This window comes from Ambystoma mexicanum, chromosome 8 (genome assembly GCF_040938575.1).
Source record: "Ambystoma mexicanum isolate Mex_15411 chromosome 8, UKY_AmexF1_1, whole genome shotgun sequence".
Taxonomy (NCBI): domain Eukaryota; kingdom Metazoa; phylum Chordata; class Amphibia; order Caudata; family Ambystomatidae; genus Ambystoma; species Ambystoma mexicanum.
In genome coordinates, this window is record NC_090929.1 from 310,144,609 (window position 1) to 310,161,730 (window position 17,122).

A 17,122-nucleotide genomic window follows, 5' to 3' on the forward strand; every position below is an offset into this window, starting at 1 on the left:
GATGCGCACAGTGACTCCTGTGTGATCGTACCTTCTCCGCTTATCAGTACTGGCCCTTCTATAGCAAATGTTGAAAACATTTTCTGAACTAACTTTGCTTCCTAAGCTTCTTGTTCTCATCTTTTTTCTTGTTCTTCTCTTGCAGTAATCGACAATGATGTACAATAGTCAACTGTTTTTCAGGCCATGGCTTCGCTACCATCCCTATTTGTTTTTTCATCTGCCTTTGCACTTGTTCCAGCAGTTCCTGACATAGAATATGATCAAATAATGTCACAGATTTTTCCAATGGTTCATTAGTCCCGAGATGCCACCGCTATAGAATATCCTGAATATAAGCAACAGGGTCTTCTTTCTCCTTCCTCCTTTGCGTCATAATTGCGGCCATATATGATGGACCAGGATATAGTACTCTAAGCTCTCTCCATAAATCCACGCTACAATTATCAAATGGCACTCCATCATGCACTGTGTTTTGTGCTTTCACACTCCAATATCCTGCTCGCCTTCAAATGTCGTTGGCTATCTCCACTGGTAGTAGTCCTTTTATGTCACCTATAGCTAACGTCATTCCGCCCTCATTCGCTCTAGCTCATTTATCCCTTAACCAGCTCCAGAAGTAAAACTAGGCAATTGACATTTTTTTTTAAACTCTTTTTATTAGTGGCAACATAGGAATACATAGCACCACATCGTCAACAGCATACATTTTCAAAGCAAAGTATAGGTATCATGGTATCATTTACACAAAATTCTATAGATTCATCATCATCAGAGGCCCGGGTACACAAGTAAGTTCTGAAAGGGCCCCATATATCTTTAGGTCTGCAAGCTGTGGGTTGGGTCATTACATACTGTTCTTCTGATTCATTTATATACGTCAGTTCACAAAGTAATTGGTTCATATTGGGTGGGCTCACATTTTTCCATTTCAGCAGGATACACTTTTTAGCAATTGCACATGCAACATTAAACAATCTTCTAGTTTTCTCAGAACATTTCCCTATATCCCCAAATAAGTATTTTTGGGGTTTCAGGTCTGGTGTGACCTGTGTGATTTCTTCAAGCATTACAGCAACATCTTTCCAAAACTTCATCACCACCCGACACTCCCAATACATATGAAAGTCTCCTGCCTGTGGCATATTACACTTGGGGCATGCATCCGACGCATTTGGGGTAATTTTCGCTATTTTAGTTGGGGTGTAATGCAGCCTGTTCAGTATCTTGAATTGGATTAACCGCAGGCCAGCATTCAGGGAGACCTTCCTAGTCAAGGAACAATATCTATGCCATTTCTCGTCTTCAATGGGTATCTGTAGGTCTCTTTCCCATTTTTCTTTTACCTGGTTTATCGTGGGGGTATGGGCTTGTACCTCCACGTATAGTCGACATATTCCCAGGCCTCCCGCAGAGGTCACCATCTGTACATATGGGTGTGGCTGGGGTTCGTCTGGAAATAGCGGCCATTTTTTTTAAAATGCAGTCCGCATGTGGTAATATTGAAATGTTGTGAGTGGCCCACCTCCAAACGCTCTTGTTATTTCCCCCAGGGTCGCAAATTTGCCATTTATGAACATATCACCAATTTTCATTTCCATATTAGGGTCCCAGGATTCTTGTATTGCGCTGTCATGCGTGGGGGATATACCTGGGTAGTTCCAAAGAGGTATCTCTGGATTATGTGGTGTTTCTATCTGCAATCTTCTATATATGGCTTCCCATGCTTTAACCGTACAGCTAACTGGGTTGTATTCACACATATCCTTGTATTTTGTATCAAATATGACTGATTGAATATTCGTGGGGTGTGTGGTAAATTCCTCTATTAGTGCATGAGGTGTCTCCTGCACGGTATCATACCAATGCCTTGCAAACTGTGCTTGGGCCACATGGTAGCAGAGCTTAAAGTCAGGAGCCGCTATACCGCCCATGGAGCATGACTCATTCATCTTTTCTCAATTTATCCTGGCAGTTTTCCCATTCCAAAGAAACGCCACTACTATGGAACGGAGCTTGGCGAAGAAGGTTCTACCCGGCCATATGGGAATATTGACAAACAGATAGAGCAGCTTGGGCAGGATTATCATTTTAAGGACCGCTACTCTACCATGTAGAGATATCGGCAAGCGCCTCCATATCTGAAGCTTTGTGGTGATGGACTGCAGAGTGGCCTCATGATCGTTCAGGTACAGTGTGTTCCTATCCCTAGACACCAGGATCCCCAGACATCTGATATGTTGATCCGACCATTTAAGCCCGTGTAGCTCTTCAGGGCACCCAGTGGATGGCGTGAGTGGACATATTTCAGACTTGGCTCTGTTAACCGTGTATCCTGAGTAGTCAGCAACATTTTGTATTTCCGCCATTACGGGTACTATATTTGCGTTAGGCTCACGAATATACAATAAGGTGTCATCGGCGTATAGTGAAATCAATTGAAAGGATCCTTTTACATTTATACCTTTATCAGAGTGTTTCAGCCTCAACGCATCTGCCATAGGCTCTATAGTTAATGCAAACAACAGGGGCAAAACGGACAGCCCTGCCTGGTGCCTCTACCTAATATGAAGAGTTCGGAGATGGACCTATTGGTCAGAACTCAAGCTCAGTGTATAATAGCTTAACATACTTGATGAAGTTCGGTCCAACCCCAAATGCCTCTAGCACCTTTAGGAGATAGACCCAGGAAACCGAATCGAAAGCTTTCTCAGCATCTAAGGATATTGCGGCTGCGTTTCTCTAGGGGTCTATCTGTGTCATTAACCCGAAGAGCCTGCAGAGGTTTAGGGATGTGGATCTGGTGGGAATAAACCCATTTTGATCGGGGTGGACCAGGGCGTGGACCGCCGGTAAGAGTCTATTGGCCATTACTTTTCCAAATATTTTAGCATCCATGTTTATGAGTGATAGAGGCCTGTAGGAAGACACATCTTGTGGTGGTCGTCTCGGCTTGGGGAGCACTGTGATCACTGCCTCCCTAATAGTTGGGGGCAGTATATTGCATTCAAGGGATTCCTCTCATACTTGGAGGAGTATCGGGACAAGTTCTTCATGGAATTCTTTATAAAATTCTGCCCCTATCCCATCAGACCCTGGTGCCTTACCCAATGTTAATGTTTTGACAGCTTCTGTAACCTCTTCTGCCGATATCGGCTGATCTAGCGCTAAACGATCTACCTCTGCAAGTTGGGGAAGGTTGAGGGCTGCCAGATAATTTTTAATGTCAGCGAGCGATTTTTTATCTTGATTCGAGTATGGTTTGGTATAAAATTTGACAAATTCTTGGTTTATCTCCTCTTCCCTTATGAGTACCTCCCCCGTGTTGTCTGTATACCAGTTATTTGGTGTGGTTTCTTATCGTGTTTGAGAAGATTTGAGAGTGTCCTGCCGGCCTTGTTGCCTTCTCCGTACCTACGTGCACGCATGGGGGCAGCCATATACTGCACTTCCCTAGCGGCCAGTTTATCGAAGTGTGTACGTATATCCGCTAGTAGTTCCCTATTCTGCGTTTGGGTATATCTTCCCTCCAATAACCGCCAGTTCAGCTCGCACATTCTTCAGCATGCCAACTGATTTGGACAGAATTACCCCCCTGATCCAAACTTTAAATGATTCCCACACAGTGGAGTATTTTCTTACCGTGCCCACATTATTAGTGGAGTATTCTGCTATCTCAACATGTAGTGTTTCCACCACCCCGGGGTCACCCAGCATTCCACTCGGCATTCTCCATCCTTTAGCGGGAAAAGGGGTGTCCTGAATCTTCAATTCTATCATCACTGGGGAGTGGTCAGAGAGCATACGGGGCAAAATTTCACAATTCTGCAGCGCAGGGGACATGCTCGATGTAACAAACCAGTAGTCAATCCTGGACTCAGAGTCATGCACCGAGGAGCAATAAGTATATCCAAGACAGGGTCAAGCACCACATTGAAGTCCACGCCCCATATCACATTTGACAAACCATAGGCAGTGATCAGTTGGTATATATTCACATAAAATGCAGGGTCGTCTATATTAGGCCCATATGTGTTAACTAGAAGCATTTGTCGCCCAGCGAGCATGCCCCATACAACCACATATCTACCTTGTTGATCCACCTTATGCCCCTCCAGTCCGAACCCCAATTTTGGGTGAATAAGAGTAATTACCCCTCTGGCCTGCGTAGAATAGTCCATGTAGAAACGCTGCCTTCCCCATTTGGGCAGTATGTGTAAATTGCAGTTTCCCATTGCGTGTGTCTCTTGCAGCATTAGTATCAGAGGCAGCCACTTTTTTAACATAAAACAAACTGTTAACCATAGTCAAACTGTAACCTGGGTCACTCTTCTCCAAGTGACCAGAACTTCTGCCTTCTGCTTACTCTTTTCCACTGAAAATCGACCAACTCCCCCTTCCTCCCCTTGCACTCCCACCCTCATCATCAACCCCAACTCGTCGGTGTACCCAAAATAATTCTTGGATCATTCCAGGGGTAGCCATGTTGCGTCATGTGGCCGCCCAATCGTGTCCACATCCCCGTCGACCATATGGAATGGAGCCGCCATAATCGAGGCACTGCTAGGACCGTAGCCCTAATGGTGTAGCAGAGCAGACAGCGTTTTGGCTAAAAAAGAAAGTACCTTAATCTTCTGGTCTGGGTCTGTTGTTTTGAGCCGGTCTGCCTCCCCTGGATGGGAGGGGTATAGAAGCCTCAATGTATTGCGTGGCCTCAGCTGGGGACTTGAAAAAATGCCCCCTGCCCGCGTGCTGAATCCTCATCTTGGCGGGGAACATTAGAGCGTATGGCATTTGCCGTTCTCTCAGGAGTCTTTTAACTGGTTTGTAGGATCTTCTACTTGCTTGGACACCGGCAGAAAAGTCTGGGTATATGTGTATCCGGTTTCCATCATGTTGTAGTGTTCCAACATCTCTAGCCATGCGCAGGATTGAGTCTCTATCTCTGTAATTAAGGAGCCTGGCGATTATTGTGCGTGGCGGTGCCCCTGGTTTAGGGACCAGGGCCAGCGTGTGGTGCGCCCTCTCAATCAAGCGATGTTCGGAAAATGCTTCCTGGACAAATATCATTTTAAGAAGCTATTCGAATTGTTTTTCTATTTGACCTTTTCCGAATGTTTCCGCAATGCCCACCACCCGGATGCTGTTGCGTCTTGATCTGGATTCAAGGTCTTCACATTTATTTTGCATTTTGGACATGGCCTCTTTAAGTTGGGTGATATTGTGACCATGGTGTGCAATCGCATCTTCATTGGTGCTTATTCTATGTTCTGCTTCAGTTACACGTGCACTCTCTTTGTCCACCCTGGCCTTTAGGGAGCCAATGGTGGACACTATGTCATCCAACTTCGTATTGATTCCCCGAAATACATCTTGCACAATTGTTGTTAATCTGTCTTCTTTATCGCCATTCTCTGGGTTCAGAGCTTCATTATTATTGGTGGGTGTATCTGCAATGTTAGATTGTGTTTGGCTGGCAGTGTATATGTCCATAGGGCCTTTCTTCTTGTTGCTGGGGGTATTGGCCCCTTTACCCGATTTTTGGGGTTCATCCATGTCCTGGCTGTGGCCTGTGTTCACCTTCTCTGAGTTCTAGCACAGCGTTCTGCCTTGTCCCAGGGCTTCTGGCGTATCAACTCTGGTGGACTGTGTCCTCCGACGTATTACTTCACAACACGCTCAATAGTTTGGCTCTGAGGAGTGTCCTAAGGTTACCAGCGTCCAGAGCAGCTAATTCGCCAGAGAGGGGTCTCTGCCTGCCTTGCCCTTATCTTCAGAGCCGTTTCCTGGCTGGTGAACAGCTCTTGAGAAGCCACTGGAGGACTGGGGTCGGGTGTGCAACTCGGGGAGGACCGGCGCAGCCTGCACCGCAATCGTGGGCCAGGTTAGTGGGCTACTACCTGGTTAAGCGGGAGCACCAACCTACTGCCTTCCCGCTGCCCATCACACCAACCCCTATCTCCCGGCGTGTGCAGGCCAGGTGTGGGTCGCAGGCCAAGTTCTAAATGTGGGCTCGGATCCAGCTCAGTCTCCGCCGAAGCGTGCACAAGTGCATGGTGTTCCGGGCCACAGGATTGTCAATCTGGTCGCGTGTGGTTGCGGACGTCGATTTCTGCCTGTGTCACCCCCCCAACGTCTCGAGAGGGCGAGGGCTGCGGAAGGCTTGCACCGCTGGTGTTTCGGGGCGGGCATGGCCGCACCCCCCACAGGGGTCGCAGCAAGCGCCGTCCTGCAGCAGCTCGGGTGATTTGTGTTTTCGAGCGGCGAACCGCCGGGTCTCCTTACCCGCTGCCGGCGTCGTAGTTCTCCTTCCTTGGGTGAGCCGCGGGCCGCGTGCCCGCTCCGCCCGGTCCCAGTGCCTAACGCGGGACCGGTGCACCGCCGCCCCCCAGCGGGGCGTCGCAGGGCAAGTGGGGTCTCTGGGGCTCCGCTGTAGCAGCGCCGGGATGGTATCGACGCCGTCTCTTCCTCACGGCTGGGATGCCTTTCAAGGTCTAGTCTACTTAAAGACAGTGTCCTATGCCTGTCCATTATTACGTCACCCGATCGACCTCTCGACTCTTGTAGTAGCGATCCTTCAATACTCCCTCGATTTCCGCACCCGTCTTTTCCCCTCATCTGTTTATATAACTGCTTGACCCTTTGTCGTAAACCTTCAGCCTCATTTTTATCACTCTTTGCATCCCTAGCAGCCCCTTATGGAGTGGCAATGATGCCCTCTCTTCTTCCAGTTGTTTTTGCACTTCAATAAGTTATATATGTCTTTTGAGAATGAAAGTTACTCTGTCATCTCTTTGCTTCCTACTCCATCTCATTTCTTCTTCATCTTCCCGTCTCCTTGCTTCTCTCCTTGTTTTCTGCCCATTACCCTTCTCATTTCCTCATCTTCCTTTCTCTTCATCTCCCTTCTCATTTCCTCTTTCCTTCTTCTCTGCACTCTCTTCTCTTTCAATATGTGTGCTTCTTCTTCCTCTGGCCTTCTTTCTCTCCTATCCCTATATTCTTTTTCCTTCACCTGATTTTCATATCTCCTTTGGTTCTTCCATTTGCTTTCTTTCTTTTTCCTGCTCTTCTTTAGAGGCCCTTTCTTGTTTTTTTATCTTTTCTTTCTTGTTTGTCTTTATCCTCCCTTTGTCTGACATCATCGATGCTCTTCCCATCTAACTTGAGTAATATCTGACCTCCCATTCATTTGTTCTGTACGAGTGTTACTTTGCTGGCCCTATCTTTATCTTCTTTTCACTTCTTGATCTCCTCTTCTATCAATGTATTCTTTCTCTTGCTTCACTCCTAACTTTTATCATGTCCAGACCTATATGTGCTTTCTTTGATCTTACTTTTTTGTGGGGCATTGTCACTATTGTAAGTGGGGGGGGCATATGCTGGATTAATATACCCTGTCGCTGCTTTTAATTCTTTCGGGGATAAAATCCTTACTCTCCTTTGACTGGACTTTTTTGTTCAGGATCAGTTAGGAGAGACAAGGGTTCTGCACCCTCCCCATTCATGCTGATTAAGCATCCATTCCTCCTGGGCCGGGTCTTCTTTTTTATTCTGATACATATTCCATAATTCTAAAATTGCTAGCCTCTTGACTAACTTCTTCCCCGTGTACGCAGCATGGACACATGTGGTCATGTGCTGTAATACCATTTTTGGCAATGACCCACCCTGAGGGCACAGCATATACATTTTATCAGCCGTGCCCTTCACCCATTCTGTGCTATATTGTTTGAGTTTCAGTGTGTGCCGTGGTAATGTTTTACACAAATGCATTAGAGGAGTGTCCTCCATAATGAAAAGATGTATTTGACTGTCGACGCTTACTGGGCTGGTTACTTTATTACTTATTTTTAAAAGAATCACTATTACCTCAATGTTTTATTCTTTTCCACCTTCACCACTTATCATACGAAAACAACAAATATGAGCAAGCATCATCATTCGCTGCTCAGGTCTCTAAAGCTTTTCATTTCAACAATATCTTTTATGACTGGTGCCAATCATTGAAGAAGATCTACTGATCAACTGACTACTGTCATTCTATATCTTTTTCCAACCTAAAACATATTCCACCACAACTTAAACATATTTCAACACAACAAAACCCAAAACAGTGTACCCTAAATCTTATGATTGTCTTCTATGGTTCTCCCCTTCTAACCAATATGTAACCCTATTTCGCCTCTAACTTTTACTCAGGTTTCAAGTTTGAAACACAATCTTTTACAGTCCTGACTGGAATATTGAGATAAATACGTACAATCATAATTTGACTCGTTCCCTTCCACCTCCTTGAGGTTGGGATATCCAAGCGTCTCTTCTCTACATAAATCCTGTTATATCTTCCTGCTTATATATCTACACAAATATCACAATACCACCCCTCTTTTTTGCCACTCTCAATGGTCTACTTACATCCGTTAATCAGCTCCAGGTCTTCGTCATCGACTCCTCTCTCAACCAACCACTTCCCCTTCTGTCTGCAGAGCGTCCATGAGGACCGGGCAGGTATTTCATCAAAGAGGAACCTGCCCAACCGTCTCAGCGACTTGCACGTGATATGTCGTCCGCTCCTAACAGGAAACCCTGCAGTCTTCTGGTTGATGGCAAAGGATACTCGATTGTTCGAAGCTCTGGAGCTAAAGTAGTTTGGATCTTTATAACCATCCACACTGCTACCACATGAGCACTAGCCCTTGGAAGCATACCTTTGTGATGGATGGGATTACCATAAAATAACTTGTGTCCAAATAACTGTACAGACCCAAGAAGATGACAAAATACTGTTTTCTTAACAATTCTCTAGGGAGATATAACTAACATCATCGGCAGCTCAATCATAACCTCAATGATCTACAATTCCCGAATAGCTGTTAGAATCCCACTGTACGTCAGAATGAGGTCATGGTATGTGGCGAACAACAAAACTTATCGATGGGGTTGGGATTGATTAAGGGATACATCTAGGTATACAATAATACAGGAATTAATGATTTAATTGTCTGCCTCCTGTCAGGTGGGCAGCTTTGGATTACCTCTTACACCACAAAACACATGAACTAATATTTAACAGAAGCAGATTGGCCCTATAATGATATTTGGTCCACTACTAGAAGACCTCTTATAATTTTGGCACACTTGTACCCAACCTAGGACATTAGGTCATCTAGCAGCATGTAAGCTAAGAACCGAGGTGCAGGAGGAAATGCCAGACAGCGGCCTTTCCACCCAATTATCCCACCATCTCTCATCTCCCATGCCTTGAGGCAAAGATTTCTCTTTATAGTTTGGCCTTGTAGAATTTTCTCTTCTTCAGAATTCAACAGGATTGTAGGTACTCGCTATCTTGTCTTACACTCATCAATAGGTCCTATTTTCAGCATGTAAGTCACGTGATAGGAGGCCACAATTTGTCCATCTAGCTCCATCTAATTAGTGTTATTTGATTCAAAGACTTCATGTGTCATTACCCGTTTCAACCTCTGGAGACTTGATCACTCCATCCTGCAAGCCATTTCTGTGAATTGTAATTGTTCATAGCTTGGCACCTGCAGTGTTCTTTCTTGCACCTAATCTAAGAAAAATGTATCATATGCACACGTTTTATCCTCTTATTCTTTGAAGCGTAGGTAGCCGACCTTAGTATGTCTTGACTTCAAGCCAGACAGACTCCCCTTGGTCTTCTCCATGGATCTGTATTCCAGTGTTTGTTCGTCCTGTAGTCTCAGTTTCTCTCTTCATGATTTCCTGCTTACTATTTATATTATACTGATGGCCATCTCCTCCATACGGCGGCTTTTTCTGCATTTTATTACTATTTTAGCAAGCCTCTAAGATGACTTTATCTACCTTGTGATTAAGCATATGTACATCAATTATTGTTCTTGACGTTTATCTTCATCGTGCATTTGATTTCTTCCATTTGCATACAACTTATTTCTCTTTGCACCTGTGTTCACCTTGTTTCTTTGACTACTTTGTCAGTCTTCAATATTTATTTATCATTTTCAGTGTACTGTTTTTGTATCATTATTAGTGACATCAGTCCGTCTTTGTATCTCATGACTTAACTTATCCTTCTGCTCAGTGGTTCTTATATTCCTTCGCGCATTGGTTCTTGCAGGCTTTCATCAGTTAAGGGATACATACGATATGGCTGTCTCAATGGGAACTGTCTTCTATAGGTTCACTGCGGTATTGGCATTATGGTAGGTGTAATTCATGGCATAGTGTTGTGTTGCCAATACATTGGAGGTCAGGGTGCAGGGTTTCCTGATGACATATACGTCTACTCCTCCAGTTAGAATAAAACAGTTGAACCACATCAATGAGCGGACATCCCTGATTATGTCATTGTCGAGTTTATTTACAGAACGGACACTCACACAGTGGGGCATGACTTGTGCCAGGGAAAAGACTTAAAAAGAAATTGTCAATCAGTGCCTGGCGAGCCAGTCTCCCATCCTGCACATCATCTCTGACATTGCCTGCTGTGGTCCCTACATTAAGGAACTGAATCGTCATCATATGGGGTGACATGTCCATGTCAGGGGCTAGGGGTACGTTCCTCCTTATGCAGATGTTGTGTAGCATGGCACACACAAGTATTATTTTTTCCTACTTTCTCTGGAACGTACATAAGGGCTCTGCCTGTATGATCTAGGCAGAAAAAATGTGCCTTAAGGAGTCCAAGGGTGCGCTCAATGCACAAACTGGTCCTGCTGTATGCGTGGTTGTATGCACTGTCATGTGGTGTTTGTGAATCATGCACAGGGGTCATTAGCTAAGCCAGCTGCAGGTATCCTGCATGGGGAGAGGCATAGACATTAGTCACTCTGAAATGTGTGGGGGTGGATTTACACAGCATCAGGGCACTGGACATCATATGCATGCATATGGTGCTTCATCACATGGCATGTGCCTTTACAATGTCTGTGAATGCTGTCTCACTCATATCATGCATTGTTTTGACTTCACATGCACCCTGTTACATTGCAGCAGACGTTTTGTGATGTGTACATCGGTGACATGTGTTCCTGGTGGTTGTCTTGTGGCTGTGTATTGCTCTCTTGCATGTGGCATGCCTTCCCTATGCTTCTGGGGCAGCGGGTCAGCATTGTGGGGTGGGTGTGCATGGGTACATGGCTGTGGCACTGGCAGGGCTGTTGTTGTGTGATGCAATGTGGCACTTGTATGTTATTGCTTTGGATCATGCATGATGCATTGGGGTACCTGCAGCCGTGTATGTAGTTTGGATTGCTGCTGAATGTGTTTGTCAGAATGCCCGTCCAGGTGTGTCCAACATGTACATGCTCCCTGGGCTGTACTCTGCCATTGGTGTGGGATCTGGGAAGGCACTACTTTTGTATTTACTTGTCATGCCATGCTTTGTGTCATTACTCAAGCACCGCCCCCCAATTTGGTCAGATGCTACACAGTACATGCGTGCAGGCAGTTTTACTCACCCACTATCCAGGTCCGTGGTCCTCTGCGCCTCTCCATGTATCCTGGTAGTGTGCTGTTCCTCAGGACCATGGAGTCGTGGGTGGAACCGGGGTAGCGGGCACAGCAGTAGGCGGTGAGGTTGGGGTCACAGGTCACCTGCACATTCAGGGAGTGGTAGTGCTAGTGATTTCTGTATTCTGCGTCATGGGCCTGGGGGGGCACGACATGGGTGCAGTCCAGGGTTGCAATTACATTAGGCAGCTGGGCTATGGCTTAGAGCTTTGTCTTCATGGCATTGACCTAGGCTGGGGTGGTGGGCAGTACGATGTGGTGTTGCAAATGCCGCAGGAGGGCATCCAGCACCTGGGCCAGAACTGCATAGAATGTGGGCTGTGCCATGCCGTGCATCATGTGCCAGTACTGAGAAATTGTAATACTGACAATAGCTTGAGCAGTGGGGGCACAGCTGTGCGGATGTTGATCCTGCTCCCTATGTCCTCTTGCTCCAGCTCAGTGATGGTCTCCCAGTTGAGGCGGTACAGTTTCACCATCCGGATGTCATTGAGGGTCCAGGGTGAGGGCCTGACCCTAGCGATGGGTGCACGCCTTCCTTGGGCTCTCCCCCCAGCCCCGTGCACCCTGCGCCCAGGGCTGGTTGTCCTGCATCTTTACCTCCAGGTGCAGCATGAGTAGCTGCTTCTCCCAGTTCAAAATGGCTAGTGAAAGCATGGTGTTGGAAACAGTGTTTGGGGAAGGGGTGTACCTTATGTAGCCCTCTTGAGTGTATTGGGATCACCTGTGGCTTTGTTTCTGGCAGATGTGTTCATTTACCTCGAGCTTGTGGCTAAAGGTAATTCTCGGCGGTATTAGCACTGTTTTTCAGCGCTAATACTGCCGTACATGTAATTGTGATGCGGCTGTAATTGTGCTTTCTGTTGCTGGAGCAAATGGCGCCGGATGTAATAGTGCCAGCTGAGTTAACAGTCAGTGTTGCACCGGCTCGTGATCCGACACAACGGTAATGGCACAGCTAATTCCATTACCGCCACTTTTAAGGTTTACCGCCAGACTTATGATGAGTCCCTATGTCATGGGAAGAAGTTTGGGGATTGCCGTCCACTCCTTCCCCCACAGCAGTTATATGATGTATATGTTGTTTAGTTTCACTAACATGTATGTCCTACTAGCAGTGCATATATGTGAATCTAAACTGGTATGATGCTTCAAAGCTTTCTTCACAAGCTCTGGTTTCCAACATGCATCATATGAGTCAGGTCTTTCGGCTCAGGGATGCTTTTTCATGTTTTTGATCAATCGAAGGAGTTTTGTGTTTCTTGAAATATATTTACCATTTACATGAGCTGTTGCTTGAATTTGGTAACAGGTATTATTCTTGCTCAAATCAATTGTATTCAAGATATCAACCTCAGAAGGATGAAGAACTGAGTCGGCCCGCCCAGAATTGAAACCTCTGCCTGTAAGTTGCACATTGGTACTGGAGGTGAGCACTTTACTCGCAGGGCTCACTTAGAAATATTTGAACTCTATAAGGCCCACAATCCAGGAAAGGCTCACCTGCATTGCCCTCAGTGAAGGCGTCATATGACAGTTTGTATTTCTCTGTCTCTCCGGCAATCTGAAAAGAGCTGTACTTGGCAAAGTGATGGGTATTTTCAAAATCTCGCATGTCGATGCGAAGTTCATATGTCCCTAGAAAAAAGAAAGGGGGAAAACGAAAATCCCAAAACAGATCAAATAATTACAATTGGTATGTGTCAAAAAGCAGGTTTAAATTACAGCAATTAGGATGCACAACTGGACGTAAATTAGGCAATTGAATAAGAATGTTTGAAGGCTTGTATTTGCTTTAGCAGAAATTTAATTGCAATTACGAACTGTAAAGACATAGGTCCTCATCACGACTTCGGCGGTAACCCTTAAATCCGGCGGTAGCGCTATTACCGCCAGATTTAAGGGTCCGCCAAAGCAGGACTTCGGCGGATTTCTCCCCAGCTCTGAGCTGGGTGGAAATCCGCCGAAAATTTGCACTATTACCGCCGGCGGGAAATCCGTCGGCGGTATTAGCGCGAAATTTCCCCATTGAGCCCAGTGGGTAATGGGGCATTCCCGAATGGGCTCAATGGGGAATGGGGATTGACATTACCGCTGAACTCGTGATCCGGCACTATTAGCGCCGGGAAGTTCGGCGGTAGGGCTAATACCGCCCGCGCTAATAGCGTTACCGTTACCGCCCAAGTCGTGATGAGGCCCATAATGTGAATATATTTTGAGCTCACAAATATCAGTGCATTGTGCTTCTAAAATATACACCATCATTCTATTCAGAGTTTCCACAAGAGTACATGTGGAAAAAGGCTTTGCGTGTCTTTTTCCAAACTAAGCCTGTTCGGGGACCCTGTGAAAAAACATTGACACTGAGTTTCTTTGTACTTTTTTTAAGCATGCAGGACAGTGCCTCTGACGGAGCTACATTGGGGCCATTTTCTTTAAATCTTAAATTGTCCAGAGGGGACCACTTTCGTTTGCACTTACCTGCAAACAAGTCACCTCCGGGCAATGTTTGTCATTTGCACTGCAGAGTGCAAATGAGCAGTGTAAAGAGGTGGTGGAAGTTTCGTTACACAGTGCAAATAGAGTAAACGCTGCCGCCATGTAGCATTGGCAGGTGGCCTTTACAATGATTTCCCATGGAGACCACCGGCTTTTTGCTGGTGCAAAAATAAGGCGTATCCCATGGGAATCATTGTTTTTACACCAGCCTGAAAATCTCATGCTGGCGTAAAACCTTTTTGTTTTTAGCGAGGGAAAAATGGGGGGCAGAAACGTAACTCTTGTTACACCCGCACACTCTGCCTTCAAAAACAATGAAAACCGCCCAGAGCGTGTTTGCGTGTGAATGCTGTGATGTCATGAGTTGGTGAGATCACTCGCTGCATGTTTTCCTGTCAGTGTCAGTTAGAGCTGGCCCCTGGGAGCTGGGTGCTGGTGGCCAGTGGGTCCCTATTTTCTTATCTTTTTGAGATGTACATGTCACTGTAACGTGAATAAAGGAACTTACCTGATTAGTCCAGCATGAGCTGCATAAACAAGATAATACACATAGCATTTTGCATTATGACATAGCTGTGAAAGGGATCATAAATGAAAAGGTATCTGGGAATTAGCAGTATCAGTTGGGATAAAATAGGTGCTGCTCTCTCTGAGTCTTTGTAATGGAAATAACGATAAAACAATATATTTTTTTAATTTTTATTTTTATTAAAATGCCATTGGTTTATATAGTTAAACCTTACATTTATGTTTCAACAGAGAAAAGTACAAAAAATTGGTCATCAAGCATTGAAGAAAAAAAAAGAAAAAAAAATATCAAATTAAATTAATGATTGTATGTCTTGCCAAAATCGTATAACAGCTGTAATCGTCCTTCTGTTATTTCCTGCTAATATCAACGACCAACGTTCTTCGGGGTCCAATATCCTTTGGATTTTAGGTATAATCGAGCTATTGTAGTACGTTTTGGTGCGAACACAGTACATATCATAAGCAGGTGGTGTATTGATTCTATAGAGTCTGTTTTCTTGCAGACTCTATAGAATAGAATCTGGTCGCGGGGGATAGTTCGATTTCGAAACCCGTTGATTTCCTGTGTGGGTAAAATGTTCAATCTTAGTCGAAGGTATAAGTCTCTAACGCCCCGATCAGGAAACATTTTGAGGTAGGGTGGGAGTTCATTAAGCGCTCTCATGTCATTTGTGCAGTTCAGGGTTCATTTATAATGGTTTTTGATTTCTTGTGTCTTCATCCAGCCTAGTCTTGCTACCTGCAGTTTTGCTTTTTGTGGTCGGTTTAGTAGCATGTCCAGCGATATGTTGTTGACGATCGTTAGTGCTTGGACAAAGTTTTTCCACTTGTTCAGAGCTGCAGCGTTGATGTTTGTGGAATTATCACGTACTATGTCCCATGCTGGAATGCATTCGATATTCAGGATTTTCCTTAATAGGTCAAGTTGCTTCCATTTTATGATTGAGTTTAAAGACTGAAGACCTAGTTCAAATCTTATACGTGCCGCAGGGACAGCATTGGGTAATGAGATAACATTTGCCCAAAAGATTCGTTGTATTTTGTTCCATGTGTGTTCGTGTAAATTAATCATGGTCTCTCCACCATAAGTCAGAATTGGCACGGCTGTCATGATGCCTACCCCCGGAGCACCAGGCCAGACCCAGCACCCCCGGGAGCAGGCATCACGCCCCCGGGTAAAAGCCCAGCGGCCCTTTATAGGGGCTCTTTGGACTCTGTCCTGGCGCCGTTGGTGCCAGGCTGATGTTGGACATCAGTCCTGGCGCCATAAGCGCCAAGCTCATAAGGGGAAGTGTTTGGTGCACTTACCTGAAGCAGACCATGCTGCACACTCACCTGATGCAGACCATGCTGCATGAAGAACCAAGCCAAATGAGGCTTAGGAGGAACTATTTTTCTGATGGAACTATTTTGTTACTTGGGTGGGGCTGTGGAAGAATACTCACCTGGAACTTCTTCCAAAGCTATTTAAGCCACGCCCGGACAGCCACACGTGCTTCGCGTTGTTCTGCATCCCAGCAGCTGAACGCTCACCGTGTCTGCTCCTGCACCTGGACTCCAGCCACACCCACCTCGAGCCTGGAACACCTGTAAGGGAATAAGAGAAGAGAAAGGTGAAAACCAAGAACTTATTCAACCTTCTTACCTGCATCCAGAATCTTCACGCCAGCATTCCTGAAGGAAGACTTCCATTTAAAAGCACCGCGTTGCTCGCTGCAGCGCCGTGCTTCACTCACCTGTTCCCGAGACGCCGCCCGGCTCCATCGCGGCTCTCAGCACCGGTCGCCACATCTCTGCACCTAGGGGAGAGAAGAAGAGACAAAAGGTGAGCAAGGGAACACAAGAGGAAAGCCGAATTTTCAGCCATATTACTTACCGGCTTTTCTTGGTGAACCATTCCACATCTCGGGTCGGCACCGTATCTTTGGCAGGTACCGCACCCCAGCCCCTAAGGGGAAAGGACATTTTCAGCCATATTACTTACTGGCTTTTCTTGGTGAACCATTCCACATCTCGGGTCGGCACCGTATCTTTGGCAGGTACCGCACCCCGGCCCCTATGGGGAAAGGACAAAAGACATTACTGGGGAATTATAAAGACATTTAGAGGGGTCGCCCTCATCACTAACTCACCTGATTTTACCACCGGCAATTTAACCCCTCAACGCATCGCCTTTGTTCTGCACCTGAAATAAAGGTCAGGAAAGACAACATAAAAGGAGGCTCACACTTGAATTTTGCATCTTCATACTTACGGCGTATTACTCAGAAAAGTCAAGTGGATGTGCCAGCGCCATTCTGAAAACCAGTGAAGTAACGGGACGAACGCGCGCCCCTGCACCAGAAGCAGGATGGAGAGTTCATCCTTCCAAACCATAAGATGAGCTTAAACCGGGGGTATTGGAGGAATCAGAGACGAACGAAGGGGGGAAGGGGAGAGCAAGCACACTATTCGGCAGACAGTTAATCCCCTTTCTCATCTGCAGAAGGATAATCCTACAGGCCCGACAAGCAAGATTTGGGGGTCGTGTTCAATCGGTGGTCCGAATTCTGCGCATCACGCTTGAAGAGGC

The 17,122-nt window shown here is 45.8% G+C and overlaps 1 protein-coding gene across 1 annotated transcript in view; it reads right to left on the reverse strand.

The window, feature by feature from the left end:
- LOC138471868 (ficolin-1-like) overlaps window positions 1-17,122 on the reverse strand; it is a 507,702-nt gene that overhangs the window by 183,327 nt on the left and 307,253 nt on the right. Inside the window, exon 9 of the mRNA XM_069609727.1 lies at window positions 13,024-13,158. Within this exon, the coding sequence (XP_069465828.1) occupies window positions 13,024-13,158 (135 nt within the window). The remainder of the gene's footprint in view (window positions 1-13,023; window positions 13,159-17,122) is intronic.